The sequence below is a fragment of the Ailuropoda melanoleuca genome, chromosome 14, assembly GCF_002007445.2.
Source record: "Ailuropoda melanoleuca isolate Jingjing chromosome 14, ASM200744v2, whole genome shotgun sequence".
Lineage (NCBI taxonomy): Eukaryota > Metazoa > Chordata > Mammalia > Carnivora > Ursidae > Ailuropoda > Ailuropoda melanoleuca.
The window spans coordinates 8412586-8430632 of NC_048231.1; the positions used below are offsets into that span (position 1 = coordinate 8412586).

An 18047-nucleotide genomic window follows, 5' to 3' on the forward strand; every position below is an offset into this window, starting at 1 on the left:
AGTTAAGACTGAGTCTCTTATGGTTTGTCTAAAGTCGCTTGTTTTCTGTTATTTATTGTAAAACAAAAATATCAGTTTCTTTCCATGAATAATTACAGAATATTCTAAGTTGAGAGGGTGCTTATTTAGACAACCACTTAAAGGGTGCTTATTTAGTCTGCAACTTAAAATCCCCCAGCTTAGTTTATTAGTAGCCCGGTTTAGAATTCTCTCTATAAAAATTCAAGACATTTTAAAATCATTTCAAATTTGAGGATGCCATAGGTAATATAGATTGGAAAGTTAGCAATGTAACCAACCATTTGCTCTTCATCTTTAGTTTGAGATAAACCATTTTCTTGGACATATTTTCACACCTCTCTCTCATATGAAACTAGTTAAGAATCTGTTGGCCACCAGGCTCTATGGTGATAGATTATTAAAGGAAGTGACTTTATGATCTGGCTTCAATTTAAATTTTACAATTTCTTTTTAAATCCCACCTCAATTTCATCCATCATCTCCCTTGTACTCTCATTATTTAAAATGAAATACAAAACAATATGAAATTTAAGTTAGAGGACAAGTCCATGTTCCAGTGGCACAATAAAAAAAAACCCATCAAATTAACTGATATTTTAATTGTGTACAAACGATGATTATACATTTTTGACACTTCGCTTTTCATTCTTACACTTCCCAGATTTTTACCATGGCCGAGAACAGAAGGAAAAAAAAATGTGTGTGTATTATTATTTTTTAAATTCAGATGTTGAAAGGGCTAGGAAGAAAGGAACTTAGGAACCGATGTGAAATAGCCACAGGTGATTAATAACACATTTTTGAAAGATACATGAAAGTAAGTGGCAACAAAAGCTATTTTCATGGTAATCTCACATCCCACAAATACCGACACGAAACTCAATTGTCGCGGCCTGAGTTCTACTTCCAATTTTGCGATCGTGGTTTAGGGGAGAGGAACATGTTCTTCTCGTTCTCTACGATTGGTGATTTTCATCTAAAAGAAGAGACCGTGGTGATGAAGCGTAAGGCCACGAAACCAGGGGGCAGCGGGAGGAAGAAAAGCCAGGTATCCCCATTCAAGATGTTCGACTTCGCTTGTGAGGATCGTCATGTGGATCCTAAAGCATAGGAGAAGCGGATCTCCTCCGGCAGGGCGAGCGGACTGAGGAAGCAAGCGGGAAGGTGAGGCGGGACAGGATAACTCCTCTTTCACGCGGCGGGCTCCCGGTCTTAGCGGCCACTGTTCTGCCACCATGTGGCTTTCTAAGCCACTTCCAGGTGCCCTAGCGCTTTCAGAGGGTCGGCTGGCCGCGCCCCAGGGCTTCGAGGACAGGCCCCGCAGGCGGAGTCCTTTCCTCGTCCTCTAGGGAGAGCGGCTCCGCGACCCGAAGAGCTGCCCCGCGGCTCTAAATAACAACGAGGCGCTGGCTCGGCAGGGGATTGCTTCTGTCTGAGGCTCGGTCGAGGCTGCGTTCGCGTCTCGCGCGTACCCGCTCCGCGTTCTCCAGCCAATCCGGCGCTACTCGCGCGCCCTAGAGCGTTCCTCGGCCCTTTTCGGGCTGGGCCGCCTCCTTCCCGCTCCCCAGCCGGGCTCTCACACCTCCCCTCACTCTCCACGAGTTCCACGCCTCGCGGTGTAGCTCCGCCCCAACTCCGAGTCCGCCCCCGCAGCCGTCAGAGCGTGTGCACTCCTTTCCCTTCACTCTCCTATCTAGCCGGTCTGGGTGTCGGGCTTTTCACAGCGGTCTGTGTCTCAACGGCCTCACTCGGACGCCTCCGCGCGCTCTCCCCGTGCGGCCACCGCGCCCCCCCACCCCGCCGCAGCTAGCAGCCTCCGACCTGGACTCGGGGTCGCGCGCCCTGACTCCGCCCCCCCCCTCCGCGGACTCGCGCACTCCCGGCCCGGCCTCTACCCCGCGCAGGCCGCGGAGAGCTTGGCCACCTCCCCCTCCTCTGCTTGCTGCAAGCTCCCCGGGCTCTCTCGCTCTCGCGCTCTCCGAGGCGAGCGCGCTCCCGGCCCGCGCGCTCCGGGCTCCGGCTTCTCCCGGCTCCTGTCAGTGCGGTGACTGCGCTGGGAAACATGGCGACCGAGGGAATGATCCTCACTAACCACGACCATCAAATCCGTGTCGGAGTCCTCACAGGTAACCGGGGAAGGAGGTCCGGGACCGCCGCGGCCGCTGTCCCCGACTAGTCTCAGGCTTCTCGCCTGTGGTGACTCTTCTCTGCGGCCTCGGGAGGAGGGAAGGCTGAGGAGGGGGACGGGGGAGGGCGTTTTACAACCGCTGAGAGCTAACGGAGGTTGGGGTGTTCCTGCGGGCCCCCCGGGAGCTGGAGCCGACCCGTGGGATGTCAGGCCCCAGTGCCTTCGCAGCAAAAGTCCCTGGCCCCGGGGGACTGAGGGACCGGTGCGGCGGGCGCTGCGGGGCTCCTTGCTGCCGGTGCAGGCGGCGGGATCCCGGCTCCGCAGCCAGAAGCACGCCGTTCTGACTGGCCGGCGCGCTTCCTCCGCTAATGCTCATCTCAGGGAGGGGGGATTCCCATTTCCACCCCCTCCCTCCCCTCCCCCTACCCCGGCGGCCCCTCGCCGCTCTAGCTTTGCTTGCCCTGCCTGGGCACCAGCCGGACCCGACACGGGTGAATATCAGGCGAAACTCTGCTCTGCCTTAGGCTGCCCCCTCGCCAGCGGGGCATCCCCTCAGTCACCCATGGGACACCCCTTGTCTCTCCCGAGAGGTGGGGGATCGCTTGCACCCAGACCTCGGAATGTGTCTGCATTTCGCCTCTCCGAGCAAAGGGCCCTCTGCCCGCCTCTTCCTTTTCTTAGAGGGTCGGGGTGCACCCTGCGGCTGGGGCTTTTTACTTGAGAGGGTAGGATTCCCCGACTTGGGCTCCTCTGTCCTCCTCTCTTCCGGGACTCCCCCCGCCCTCCGGATGGTCCCAAGGCTTGTGAGGAGCGCACTTTTCCTGGGTCTCGTTTCCCTCCCTCGCAGAAGCTGTGTGTGCTCTGCATGTCTGATTCCGTTGCCTTGTATTTGGGTAATATCCCTCAATTGGGCGATAGGCAGTTGCTGCAGGGCATGACTTCCGAGATGAATAGCATGCCAATTTGTAGGGGTTTCTGCTGTGGTTCTGTAATTGGGAAGGTTTATGTGTAATTCCGTGGCGAGGTGGTGGTTAAAGAACTATATTTGGAATCTGAGGGCTTAGTTTGGAGTGAAGGAAATCCAAGACACACTGATGTGATTTCGGAAGAAGAAGAGATGTAGACGGGAATCCTTGTGTCTCCCCCGTCCCCCGCCCCTCAGTTCTTAATTTTTTTCTCTTGTCAGATTCTGACAGGTTGAGACGGTGCTCGGGAAGGGACTAAATTGAATGAGACTTGCTTTTATTAGGTAGAAAAAAAAATCTGTGTCGGTAGCTACTGAGTGCTAAGCTTAATTTGGCTCTGAGTTTTATGAAATGGAGATACCCATGGCACACCTTCCTTTTAAGTAAAAGGGTTGCCTTGCCGCTGGTATGCTTTCCAGTTGTTAATGATGATTTTTTTAATTTTCCTAATCAGAAGCCCCTGGGATAGAGAAACTAGTCTAAACCAGTTGCAGGGAGGGTAAGCTCCCCCCCCCCCCCCCCCCCCCCCCACCCTTGTGTGAAGATTCAGTTGTCTCAGAATTCTTGGAGTTGACATTGCTGATTTTCAAAGAATCTAATTGCGGAGTGTAAAAATGTATAGCCCATATCATCCTTCAACTTAAACTTTAAATTCCAGCTGGTTTTGAAAATTATTAATAGAGTAGTAGTAGTGAAGCTTTATAGAAATAAAAGTATTTCAGCTGTTCATGGAAATGAAGGGTCAAAGCTGTTTTAAACTATATATATTGAAATATATATATATATAGTTCATTTAAGCTTTCATTTAAGCTATATATATATAATATATATATATATATATATATATATTTCATTTAAGCTTTCCCTAATAGTTTTATTTAGTGAATTCATCTTAACCTGGGTCAAGTAACACAGTAGATGCATATACAGAATGCTTTGAAAGATACCCCCCTTATCTCTATCTCTACAGTCCAATAGGGATAACACTGATGTGCAAACTAAAGAAACAGTGTATGTAATTATTGTGCTACAATTGTTTAAATAAATTACCTGTGTGTTTGAGGGCTAAATTTAAAAGGAATTCCATTCCAGAATGCATTAGGAACAAACATAACTACCTGAAGGGAGAACTTGGTTCATTTACCAAAGGTAAGAAGAAACACATTTTAAAGGGGAGTTGAAAGTCAGTGGCAACCTTATAAATGAATATGTTTGTGAGGATGAGGCTCTTGAGCAGAATAAAAATGTAACTCAAAGACTTTGAAAAGCTTAGGTGGAATAGGTGGGTGGCATAGGCAAAATGTCAAGGAGAGAAGATAACTTTGGCAGGGGAATTAAAGGTAATCTGGAGAAGCTGTCTCATGAAAATGAGGTACAGTAGTTTAGGGGGAAAGGTCTAGGGTCAAGAATAAGGATGTAACTGAAGGAACAAAAAGGAAGTTGACCGAGTTGGGAGAAGTGGTAATAGAGGACAATTGGATATGCTGATAAAATGGGTATTTGAAGTCAGAAATAACTGATGTTTTTACTTGAAAAGTTATTGTCTTTTCTATGATTGAGCCTGGAAACAAGAATCAGAGGAAAGAGAACCAGCCCTCAGTCTGCAATTAGAGGATTTTATTATAGACAGCTTAGTATTTATGGTCTTGATATTCCATGCAATTTTGTGCAAGAAAAAAAAAACCAAAAAATGAGCCTATATTGTGTATTTCGTGTCTTGTTCAACTTCAGGTTTTTTAGTTTTACTATGTAAAGTTTTTCTTTATTGAACTGAAGTACTATGATTTTATACTTAAGAAAATTGAATTAAAATTATGATTTTATGCGTTATAATTTGTGGCTCTCTTAAAGGCAGAGGGCGTATTTAATAAAATATCTCCTGCATGTTTCATAATAGTGATTCTAAGTATTTTATTTTTTTTACAAAGGTGGTTGAAAGTATTGTGTACCCATGCACACATTCTAATTTGTTTGTATTTTGGTGAAATTGTATTGTCATTTCTCCAAGTCTTCAGTTGACTTTCTTTGTGACATTTTTTATTATCTGTTGGAAGACAATATTTATACTTTGAAATTTTTCATCTTTAGATTTTTTTAGTCTTCATCTCGGCTATGAGTTTTGCAAATAAATGTATGCAGTCTATTGAAACTTCTCATCAAATAATATTAGAATTTTGAAACAGTGGTAGGACAGTATTTAGCAATAACATTTCTTTTTTTTTTTTTAAAGATTTTATTTATTTATTTGACAGAGATAGAGACAGCCAGCGAGAGAGGGAACATAAAATAAGCAGGGGGAGTGGGAGAGGAAGGAGCAAGCTCCTAGTGGAAGAGCCTGATGTGGGGCTCGATCCCATAACGCCAGGATCACGCCCTGAGCCAAAGGCAGATGCTTAACTGCTGTGCCACCCAGGCGCCCCAATAACATTTCTTTTTTGCTTGACGATCTTGAATCGTTTTGGACTTGGAAATTAGATTATAATAATTAGTGTGACATGGCTGTTTTAGTTATGCAAATTACTTTTTATCAGGAAAATGGGAACATTTATGTATATAAAAATTGGTTATCATGGAAACATTTTAGGTTGACAGTTATTCCCCATCTGGAAGAACAATACTACTATTCATAACTGTCTTATATTGATTTGCTAGAAGTGAAGGTTATATGATCTTTGGTGACATTAGATCTAGTTTTTGGTATATGTGTTTCTGATGTTTTCTACTTTTCTTGCTATTTAGAGAGTGAAGGTAATGTGATGATGCATAATATGAGGCAAATAAAGAGGTATTTGCTGCTTTGAAGCTAGAAACAAGATGTGGGCTGTTGTAGGATCCCCCTTCCCCCAGCGTTAGTAGTAATTATGCTTAGAGCCAGCTTTAACAATTACATAGCAGAATCATTATATTTTAATGTGTCTCTTTCACCTACTTTTTACTTTTTCTTTTTTTTTTTAAGGTTTTATTTATTTATTTGACAGAGATAGAGACAGCCACCGAGAGAGGGAACATAAGCAGGGGGAGTAGGAGAGGAAGAAGCAGGCTTCCGGCGGAGGAGCCTGATGTGGGGCTCCATCCCAGAACACCGGAATCACTCCCTGAGCTGAAGGCAGACGCTTAACAACTGAGCCACCCAGGCGCCCCTACTTTTTACTTTTTCTAAAGAAAACTGTTTATTAAGGGAGCACACTAGTTCTGCCACTGTAAGAGCTCCACCAAAACATCAGGAAAATAACGATTACATGCATTTATATAATATAGAATGAGATAGGTGATACTCCATTGGCTATTAAATATTGTTATTAGCTAGCTATTGCTAATGTTCAGTACCAAAGTATTTAGCACTTAGCTAAAAGATGATAATCCATTACCTAAATTTTCACTAACAGTAGTAGATGAGAAAAAGATACAAATTTTTAGGAAAGAGCATTTTAAAACCATTTTTGTGCTCTAGTAATACACATTTTTATTGCACTAAGCGGCAGATCTGTAATCAGTAAAAGATATTAGAACAAATATAAGACTCGATAAGAGAGATTAAAGACTCTAAAATAGAGGATCAAAAATATTAGTTACATATAGGGAGTATTTTAGTCATTCATAAATAGTCATTTAAAATATTAAAAAAACAGATCTTGGCCAGGGAGATTATAATCAAATAAGTCTAGAATTGTTCAAGCATTTATTTTTATTTCATTCCTCAGGCTTATCCTTGTACATTGTAAGTTTTCATATTGTTTTCTGAAAAGCCTATTTATTGATAAAGATTTATATACCTTTGTTTTGAGAATAGGTGTTGTCATTAAGTAGGCAAATTAGTATTGCAAACCAAATCTGAATCCTGCCAAATGGAATTGTGTGTTCTGGCAAACATACCAATATTGATCTGTATGATCATTGTTAAAAAGAATCCTATGTTTCAAACTAGGCCATTCCTTCATGAATTTTTAGTTGGAACCAATGTATTAGAGAATTAAATGTTTAGCAGAAGTAGGAAATTGTTAATTTCTAATGCATATACTACTATCATCACTGGCTAAAGACTTCTAAATTATTAGTACATATGTTGCTACATATTAAGAGTTTTAACTATATTAAAACCGCATACGACTATTTGACATTAACTGAGGTGTATGGTGGAGAATCAGCAGTTTGTTGCTGGGGAGAAATGGTGGGTAAGAGTCTGTTTTTATTCTTACTGGTGATAGATTCCCATTTAAGGTGAATAGGGTGCTTTTTGAAACTGTAAGTAAAATAGATAAAACCTATACTTTTTTCCTGTAAATAGGATTGAAGAACAAGGAAACATATTTGGAATTTGAGCTGTTAAAAAAAAAGAGATCCTAAAAAAGAAAGTAACAAAACCACGAGGGATTTTCTCCTTCACATCTGGGCAGAGATGATAAATACCAAGGAAGAAGAAAAGATTATTAACCTGCTCAAAAGTAATTGGAACGGTAGTTAATATGGACAGCACGAAATCTTAACTTAATTTTTGAGTAACCAACCCAAAAGCAAAAGTCTAATGAAGTATCTTCATGTAGAAGTCTATCCAGGTTGGTTAATGAATTTGTAAGTGAATTTGTATTTAACTAATAAATTTTAATTAAGTAAAATTTCTTGAAAGTTTTGTAATTAAAATAAATGACCCCAACAATTTTTACAGTTTTGCCAGTAAGTATGCATTTTGAAAGAATGGAATGAAACTTTACTATGCTTTTAAAAAGTTTTCTAATTTGAAAAATAAAGGAGCAAGGAAATGAGATGTGGTAAAAAGGAGCATTACACAATTTGTGTCCTGCTTCTCATATCAGGTGCATGACATTGTGTCAAGGGATACTTTTTAAGGATTCTAAGCCTTAGAATCTAAGCTGTGGGAACCAACATAATAATTCTTGAAGTGTCTATTTTGAGAGTATGTAATTTAAATCACCTTAATATTAAGATAAGTATGAGTAAATTAGGAACAGGATGTAGAATTCACATGACCTGTTAAGATAAAATTAGAAACTTCAAAAAAATTTCAAGTGAATCCATTATATAACTCCAGACCTCATCAATCTTCTCTGTTATTGGTACTTTGGCACCAAAAATTTAAGGAGCACTGCGTCATGGGAAGAACATTTAGAAGACTCACTTTCTAATGCTAGTTTGGCCAGTAAAGTTTTAATAGTACATAACTCTCTCTTTTAGCTTTTCTTACCACTAACCAGAAGGAGTCATTCTTTAAGATCACTTTCAGTTCTCATGGCAATATGTTTCTATCCTTTAGCATCTTGAACAGCTGGAAAGAGAAATATAGAATATTAGACTTAGTTAATACTTTCTGTCTCTATAATGAGAATCATTATGTAAGGAGGTAGATTATACAGAAGAAAAAGCAAGAGAATAAGAAATGGAAGAAAAGATAAAAATTTCAGAGATTAAGTCCTGTCAGTATAAACTGAAGGAACAATATTTAGATTTTTTTTTTTAATTTAGAAATTTTGTGGCCTTAATAGTCTTCTTTTTGTTATCAGTAGTTTCAGTCCTACACTTAATTTCAGACTCACTCAAGCCTCCCTTCCTCAACAGAATTATCCTCTACAATGATGTGTTTCTTTGTTTCCTGCAGTATTTATAAATGTTGTCTATACCCTATAATCATATAATCATGTATATGTGGGAGGCTGCAAGGTATAGTTAAAAAAAAGGAAAAAGAAAAAAGTACTTTGGAGTCAAACAGACTTGGATTTCAGACCCAGATTTGCTCTTTATTTTGGGAAGTCATTTAATCTCTTTGAATTTCAGTTTCCTTCTCCAAAATGAAGATGGCAATACTTAATTCACAGAATTGTTAAGAATGAGATAATGTATGTGAAAATGCCTACCATATATGTCTAACTTGGAGACTATATTCAATAATCTTTACTTCCTTTCCTCATCATATGTTGCTTTGATGTAGTTTGCTAACAGCTTCATGTGTAAACATCTTAGTCAAAGTGGATTTTAAAGTTCTTGAAACAGATGATTGTGTGCTTTACTTCTGTGCCATTTTGTCATAGCACCTCTTAATGAAGTAATTGCATAGAAGATGTCTAATAACAAATTGGGTGGTGTGACATTTATATAGTGGCTTAGGAAGCAGCTACCCAGAAACAGGTAAATCAGAACTTCAGTGTTATTACTAAGAAGACAGTTAAGGGGTTCAGTATTTTTCTATATATTACTGGTAAGAGGGTGGTATTAATAATGTGTATTTGTAACATTTGTATACTATCAAATTTGATATATTGTTTCTTAGTTGATGGGCAAGTCTGTATGAGGATTATTTTATAGTAATTTTTTAAAATGTCATCTTAAATGAAAAACTTACAGGTTGAATAAATTCTGAAAATGTTATTTTGAAGGTCAATTCTCATAATCAAAATAGCAAAATAAGATAAAATAGGAGTAAAAAGTTCTACCTCTTCTATCACTCCCTCCCTCCCTTCCTTTTCCTTTTCCTTCCCTTTTCCTTTTCCTTTTTAAAGTAGGCTCCACACCCAGCATAGAATCCAGTGCGGTTCTATGCACTGAGATCGAGACCTTTGCTGAGATTAAGAGTTGGTCGCTTAACTGACTGAGCCGCCTCAGCCACTTTCAAGATACCTAATTACATTTTACTTGTTTCCTTAGCTTTGAATTGGGGGTAATTATGCTTATCTAATAGGGGTAATGTGAAGAACAAAGGAAATAATGTATTCAGTATTCAACACCTACTGTGTGCCAGGCTGTGTGCTAAAGTAAGGGATTCAGTAGTGAATAAGATACAGTCCTTGAGAGGCGCCTGGGTGGCTCAGTTGGTTAAGGGGCTGCGTTTGGCTCAGGCCATGATCCTGGAGTCCCAGGATTGAGCCCCACATCGGGCTCCGCTCAGCAGAAAGTCTCCTCCTCCCTCTGCCCCTCCCCCCTCTCATGCTTTCATTCTCTCTCTCTTTTTCTCTCAAATAAATAAAGAAAATCTTTAAAAAAAAATGATACAGTCCTTGTCCTCTTGGAGTTTATTTTAGCATTAATAGGAAGACACTGTTTAGTCAAGTTGGATATTGACAAATTTCATGCTTCAGTTATGTTGCAAAAGTGCTTCTGTGTTTTATTTTTGATGTAGATAACTTAAGTATAAACACCAAAATTATTTTCATGTGAAGCCATTTTTGACTCAGATTTTTTTTTTTAAAGATTTTATTTATTTATTTGACAGAGAGAGAGAGAGAGACAGGCAGTGAGAGGGGGAACACAAGCAGGGGGAGTGGGAGAGGAAGAAGCAGGCCCATAGCAGAGGAGCCCGATGCGGGGCTCGATCCCAGAACGCTGGGATCATGTCCTGAACTGAAGGCAGACGCTTAATGACTGAGCCACCCAGGTGCCCCTGACTCAGATTTTTTTTTTTTTTTTTAAAGATTTTATTTATTTATGCGACAGAGATAGAGACAGCCAACAAGAGAGGGAACACAAGCAGGGGGAGCGGGAGAGGAAGAAGCAGGCTCATAGCGGAGGAGCCTGATACGGGGCTCGATCCCATAATGCCGGGATCACGCCCTGAGCCGAAGGCAGACGCTTAACCGCTGTGCCACCCAGGCGCCCCCTGACTCAGATTTTTAAACCATTACATATTTCCTGCTTTCTAGGAATATACTGAACATAATTTAATTATTTTTTGTTCAATCAGGTTTAATGCCTATACATGGCATAAATATGTTGTATTTGTGCTAAGCACTTGACACATGTTATTTAATGCTTACAACTGTTTTAAGTTGCCCTTCATCTTCTAGTTTCGAATCTACTATACCCTTGGGAAGCACATAAACAATCTTGCTAAGAATTATATATGATAGGACATCCAGTTAGACTTGCAGGTCTAAAGAATAATTGTTTTCACTTTTGGGTTGAGGCATCAGAGGATGAATGGTTATTACTATAAGACCCAAAGAAATTTACTTGTTTCTTTGTACTTTGAGATTTCAGGATCATGGGTAATTGTGTCTGCCTGATGCTGAAAATGCTAATATGCAGAAACTTGTGAAAGGAAGAGACCAAGTACAGTCTGAGTGCTAAATAGAAATGTACTGTTAAGTTTTTTGTTTTTAAACACGAAGAAAAATGTATGCTTGGAATTAATCTTTAAAATCTAATTCAGGTTAAGAACTTTTGGATATCTTGGACACAAGAAATTGAATAGGGTACGTACTGTTTTCAGAAAAAAGGGATGAGGGACACGCGGGTGGCTCAGTTGGTTTGCCTTCTGCTCCGGTCATGCACCAGGGTCCTGCGCTCGAGTCCCACATCAGGCTTTTTATTCAGTAGGGAGCCTGTTTCTTTCTCTGCCTGCTGCTCCCCCTGCTTCTGCTCTCTCTCTCTTTCTCTCTGTCTGACAAATGAATAAATAAAATCTTAAAAAAAAAAAAAAAGATGAAGCATTTAAAAAATGTGGTTTCCTATTCTGCCTCCACTTAGAGGAGTCACGAATTTTGATTCTAATGCAAATTTAAAAAATTATGCTTTGATAAAATTAATATCCCCACAATAGTAGTTGCATTTGAATTTAGTTGCGAGTGGGACAGCTTCTAAAGTCTTTTTTTTTTTTTTTAAGATTTTTATTTATTTATTTGACAGAGAGAGAGACAGCCAGCAGGAGAGGGAACACAAGCAGGGGGAGTGGGAGAGGAAGAAGCAGGCTCCCAGCGGAGGAGCCTGATGCGGGACTCCATCCCAGAATGCTGGGATCAAGCCCTGAGCTGAAGGCAGACGCTTAATGATTGAGCCACCCAGGGGCCCCGGCTTCTAAATTCTTAATTATGTTTTTAATGAGTTTTAAAAACTTAATATTTGTGTTGTAAGATATGTAACAGTACAGAAAGGTAGAGTGTGAAATTAAGCCCTATCACTCTACTTTCCCAGTCTCTCTCTAGTGTTAATCATTTTTAAGATTTTTATTTTTGTTTATTAATAAATACATACAAGCATGCATTTATTACACCAGGTTTTGCAAATTGGCCTAGCAATGGCCATAACTGACCAATACACATTGCATTAGGGTCCTTCTGTGCTTTTATAGAAAGTATTTTTCTTGGGCACCTGGGTTGCTCAGTTGTTTGAACATCTGACTCTTGGTCTTGGCTCTGGTCATAATTCTCATGGGTTGTGAATCCAGCCCCACTTCAGGCTCCATGCTCATCAGAGAGTCTGCTTGAAGAATCTTTCCCTCTGCCCCTTTCCCCACTTGCATGCTCGCTCTTCCTCTTTCTAAAATAAATAAATCTTTTTTAAAAAGTATGTTTCTAGGGGTGCCTGGGTGGCACAGCGGTTAAGCGTCTGCCTTCGGCTCGGGGCGTGATCCCAGCGTTATGGGATTGGGCCCCACATCAGGCTCCTCTGCTATGAGCCTGCTTCTTCCTCTCCCACTCCCCCTGCTTGTGTTCCCTCTCTCACTGGCTGTCTCTATCTCTGTCAAATAGATACATAAATCTTTAAAAAAAAAAAAAGTATGTTTCTAACATTTAAAAAAGGTATATTTCATATAAACCCACATTTTTTGCTTTTTAAGATTCAGTGACCGTGCAGCCTCTTTCTCAATGACTATAATTGGTTAGAGTTGCTGTCCCCTGGAAATAGGGCATGTATTCTCCAGTTTATCACAATTCCCATTTAACCTATTTATATTCTCTGCCTAGCCCTATAGTCCTTTGAATTTGTGACCTTTGCTTATACATAGTATTTTGCACCTCCCTTCCTTTCTAGCATGTCTTGGATATCTTTTCGTATTAGTGAAAATAATAGTTAACTTTGTTGACAGCTTACCAAATGGGAAATACTTTTCTCAGCCTGTTATAGAGCCTGTTAATTCATTTAATCCTCATAATAGTATCCCTGTATTACAGTTGAGGAAATTGTAGCACAGAGAGATTAAGTAATTTGCCCAAATTACTGTGATAAGAGGCAAAATTTAAAGGCCGAACTGCAAATTGAACCCATGTAGTCTCTTCGTAGAGTGTAAGCTCTTAACTGCTACGTTATACTCCTTGGCATATGTTAGCAATAAGTTCATAATACATTTTTCCTTTTAATGGGTCTATCATATTGCATCATAGGATGTGTGGTATTAAATCATCCTCAGAATTTCAAATTTTTCACTGTGACAAATGTAGACATAGCATTGTTCATTTATCATTGCATATTTGTGATTTGTTTTTAAATGTGAGATTAATGACTATAAGTATAATTTTTAGGTCAATGGTGTATGAATTTTATAATTTTGATGGAAATTACAAACTTGCCTTCCAAAAGGAATGTAGTAATTGTAATTAATATTACCCCCCCCCTTTTTAAATCTTTACATGTTCTTTTGAGGTATGTTTATTGAATTACATATGTGGATTAGGACCTTTTTATTGCAAATGACAGATACCAAGCTCAGAATTAGCTTACCTTAAAATGGGAAGTTATTAATTTACATAGGCACGGAATATAGAGGAGGAACTGACTTTAGGGTCTCAAGCAGTGTGATTAGGGCATTAATGTAATCATGAATTCTTTTTTTTTAAAAAGATTTTATTTATTTATTTGAGAGAAAGATAGTGAGAGAGTACAAGCAGTGGGGAGGGGAAGAGGGAGAGGGAGAATAGGTTCCCTGCTGAGCAGGGAGCCCCACATGGGGTTTGATCCCAGGGCTCTGGGATTATGACCTGAGCTGAAGACAGATGCTTAACCAAGTGAGCCACCCAGGCATCCCTTAATTATGAATCCTTATTCTCCATTTCAGTGCTTTGTTTTTCTGAGCATGGTGCAAGCTGATTTCCTTCATGTAGATGCTCCTTTCCCCTTGGCTTGGCTCACATGTCCATCTTTGAGCCACTCATTATAACAAGGAGAGTGAGGACTGTGATTAGCCTGGGAGTGGGACACTAAATAAGTAGCCTCACCAGAATACATAGAAAGGGGAAAGGGAAGCCTTCAAAAGAAGTGGAATTTCTGCTCTAGGAAGGGAAGGGTGTGCTTGGGCAGAGAAATCTTTTGCTAGAGGTTCCCTGAAGTCTTATGCCTTTTTGTTTCTTTTTTTCCTAAGAATATAGTTTATTATATCTTTCCCTTTTCCTCTTTCTCCTGTTTCTTCAGTGCAAATGGTTCTCTGGCAGATAGTTATAAATTCGAACTGGAGCAAGGTAAGGTGTGAGAATTAGTGGGTTAAATTCAGGGCTCCCTAATATCAGCAGTGACTAATGACATGTTAATTAACTGACTTTTTCAAGCTGTGTATATGAATGCGTATCTAAGGACATTTTAGAACAGTAGTGTACATGTAATAGTTAGATTTTACTAGTTTTTACAACAGTTGTTTTATGTTGCTTTATTTTAAATTTATGATCAGTTATGGATCTTTAGTCTTTTTTTCTACAAACAACCTCTCCCACTGTTTTCTAAATTTTGTTCTAGCAGCACTTCTCTGGGAGATGTTATAATAGGGATGGTATGAAGAGGTTTTTATTTTCAAGTAAATTTGGGAAGTTCTATATAACCTATCCCTTCTTTTGGAGATTCATAGTATATTGAAGCATATTGGTATATTTAAGATGTGAGAATACTACAGTTGTGGATCCTGTTGAACTTTATTTAGTCTAGTGTTTCTTTTTTTTTTTAAAGATTTATTTTATTTTATTTATTTGACAGAGAGAGATACAGCCAGCGAGAGAGGGAACACAAGCAGGAGGGAGTGGGAGAGGAAGAAGCAGGCTTGTAGCTGAGGAGCCTGATGTGGGGCTCGATCCCACAACGCCGGGATCACGCCCTGAGCCGAAGGTAGACGCTTAACCGCTGTGCCACTCAGGCGCCCCTAGTCTAGTGTTTCTAAAACTTTTTGAGAATGGAACACTTTTTCAAGGCATACCAAAATTCACTTCTTTGGGAAATTGTGGTTTTTCCCCTGCAAATGATCTTCTGGAAGTCTATGGAAGACCCTTACATTTATTCTTTTAGTTTTTTTCTGTAGAAGTAGTGGTTACCTATAATAATCTATATTGTGAAAATTAATTCTTTTATTTTGTATTTGTATATACATATATATGTAATATATTGTATATACATATATATATTTGTGTGTTTATATATATATATATATATATATATATGTATTTTTCCCCCAATCACTTACCACCTGCCATTTCTTTTTCCACCCCATATTAAAATATTCAGAAAATCTATGATAGCAAAAACTAGACAGACCAGTCTTGGTTCTGTTATTACTACATGGGAAAGAATATTGGATCAAGTTCTGTTTTGGATTTTTCCAGTGGGAGTTTGGTATCCTTATCTGTGAAATATTAAGTCGAAGAGATGCTCTCTAAAATCTCCTTCAGCTCTAAAATCTTATTAATCCCAAACATACTTCATGTTTACCATTCTCTTGCTTGTATTCATGTTATCTACAATCTGTTACTGACAGCACAGTTATTGATCTGAAATGCCTTTCTTACTTCAAATAGGAAAAATTGCTGGAAAAAGACACTGACAGTCATGCCAGGTTTAAATGGAAATAAATGTCTGTTACGTCCACTGCATAATATGTGCAGTTTTATTTCTTTCAATAGTACATGCTACAGAGTTCAAATTGCAAAACGCTTAAAATTTAGAATAAAAAGTACATGCATGTAAGTGTAATAACTGGTTCACAAAATTAAGCATAGAAGGATACAAGTGATTTAGAGGTATTGAAGTATTACATTTTTCTTTTTTAATAGGGATATACCAGAAATCTAGAAAGCAAAGATTATAGTACTGCCCCCCCAAGTTGTGAATATTTTGCTTATGTATTTAAAATAAAGCTATTATAAAAATAAGACATATACTTAAAAAAATATTTATTTATTTTTATTTTAGAAGAGAGCATGGGCCTGGGGGGGTGCAGGGGGTAGGAGGTGGGGAGGGGCAGGGGGAAGAATCTCAGACTGACAGCCCACTGAGCATGGAACCCTGAGATCATGACCTGAACCAAAATCAAGAGTCAAATGCTTAACTGACTGAGCCATTTAGGCCCCCAGATGTATACCTTTAATGAAAATATTGTTTTAGGTTCGCACAGGTACTTAGAATAGTAGGTGGGATGTGGATTAGACTACCTGGATTTATACCTAAGTTAAATGAAGTTAAATTTTTAGAGTTACTTAACTTCTCTAAGCTATGGTTTTCTGATCTGTAAAATGGGGAATAATACCAATGCCTGCCTTAGAGGGTTGATGGGATAAATGAGATAACCATAAACGTTTAATGAATGTGCCCACATAATAACTACCCATTCAATATTTGAAAATAGTTACCTTTATAAACATGGTAGCAGAAATCAGCCAATGCAGCTTTTATTTTACTATTATTTTTTAAAAGTAAGCTCTACATATGATATGGGGCTTGAACTCATGATCCTGAGATCAAGAGTCACATGCTCTACTGATTGAGCCAGCCATCCACCCCACCAATACAACTTTTAGATATCTGATCTAGCCGTGGTTTATCTTCATGCTGTTTTTCCACTATTTTATTTTATTTTATTTTATTTTATTTTATTTTTATTTTATTTTATTTTATTTTATTTTATTTTATTTTATTTTATTTTATGAGCTTCTTTAAAGATTAGTATCGTACACGGGTTCTCCTTGATCTAAATTCTTATTTCTACCTTTAATTTTGGGCTGTTAGAGTCACAAGGTGGTATTTGTAGTGTAGTAACTAGTGACAAAAATTTGAGATTTTTGAGGTATAGGTTGATACTAAAGTATATATGGGAAACTGTTTCTGATATTCTCTAAGGCATGTTAAGGTCTGTGGAGAAAACTGCCTCTATGTACATCTGTGTGGTGTTGTGGAGTTCTATAGTGAAGAAAGTGGAAAAGTTTTAAATGTTATACAGATGGTGCGATAATACAGGGTGGTAAAGCGGTAGCAAAATAAAACTACATAGATAATTGTTGATTTGAAGAAGAGAGATTTTTAACTGGTAGATGAGGAAAATAGTAAGGAGCCAAGGGTTAGGCCTTATTATGCTTGGATTGAAGTAACAATAAGTTGGGGTGTAAGGCAACGGAATATTACGTATAAAAAGGTAGAAGTACTTTATGAAATAACAGGTGCCAAAAGAAAATCTATAGAGCAGATGGGTCTGTGAAGTATTGTTAGGTAAAAACAAAACTATCAACTATGCATCATAAGGAAACATTCATTCCTTTCTGATTCTTTTTTTTTTTTCTTTAAGATTTTATTTATTTATGTGACAGAGAGAGAGAGACAGCCAGCGAGAGAGGGAACACAATCAGGGGGAGTGGGAGAGGAAGAAGCAGGCTCCCAGCGGAGGAGCCCGATGTGGGGCTCAATCCCAGAATGCCGGGATCACGCCCTGAGCCGAAGGCAGACTCTTAACGACTGAGCCACCCAGGTGCCCCTCCTTTCTGATTCTTAATGCAGTTCAGAAGTGGGTCATATCTAATATATGAGAAACTTGAAATGGAGACCCCCCCATAGTAGGAACACTTATAGATAGCGAAATAATTATGGATCTGATTTTATTACTCTGTTGTTTTCCTGTCCATGATTAATATATTAGTCTGACTGTAGCCTTACTTGTTAACAAACAATACAGCCTGGTTCAATATTGTCGTAGTCCATTTGGGTTGTTATAACAAAGTACCATAGACTGGGTGGCCTATAAACAACAGAAATTTATTTTTTATGTTTCTAGAGGTTAGCAAGTCCAAGATCAAGGTACCAGCAGATCTGATGTCCAGTGAGGACCAGACAGTGGACTTCCTGGTTGACAGACAGCTATCCTCTGCCTTCTCGTGTGGCAGACATGGGGAGGGAGGTCTCTTTTATAAGGGTATAAAGGTACTAATTCCATCCTCATGACCTAATCACCTCCCAAAGGCCCCGCCTCC

The 18047-nt window shown here is 39.3% G+C and overlaps 1 protein-coding gene across 14 annotated transcripts in view; it reads left to right on the plus strand.

Moving 5' to 3' along the window:
* Nucleotides 1-1336: 1336 nt before the first annotated feature.
* Nucleotides 1337-18047, plus strand: part of GPHN (gephyrin) — a 609565-nt gene continuing 592854 nt past the window's right edge. For 5 of the 14 annotated variants that reach the window (XM_034642050.1, XM_034642054.1, XM_034642049.1 and 2 more), the window contains exon 1: nucleotides 2084-2147. In XM_034642050.1, coding sequence (XP_034497941.1) covers nucleotides 2084-2147 — 64 coding nt within the window. Of the gene's footprint in view, nucleotides 2148-18047 lie in introns of all 14 variants that reach the window. The other 9 variants (XM_034642043.1, XM_034642056.1, XM_034642052.1 and 6 more) reach the window with 5 other exon arrangements.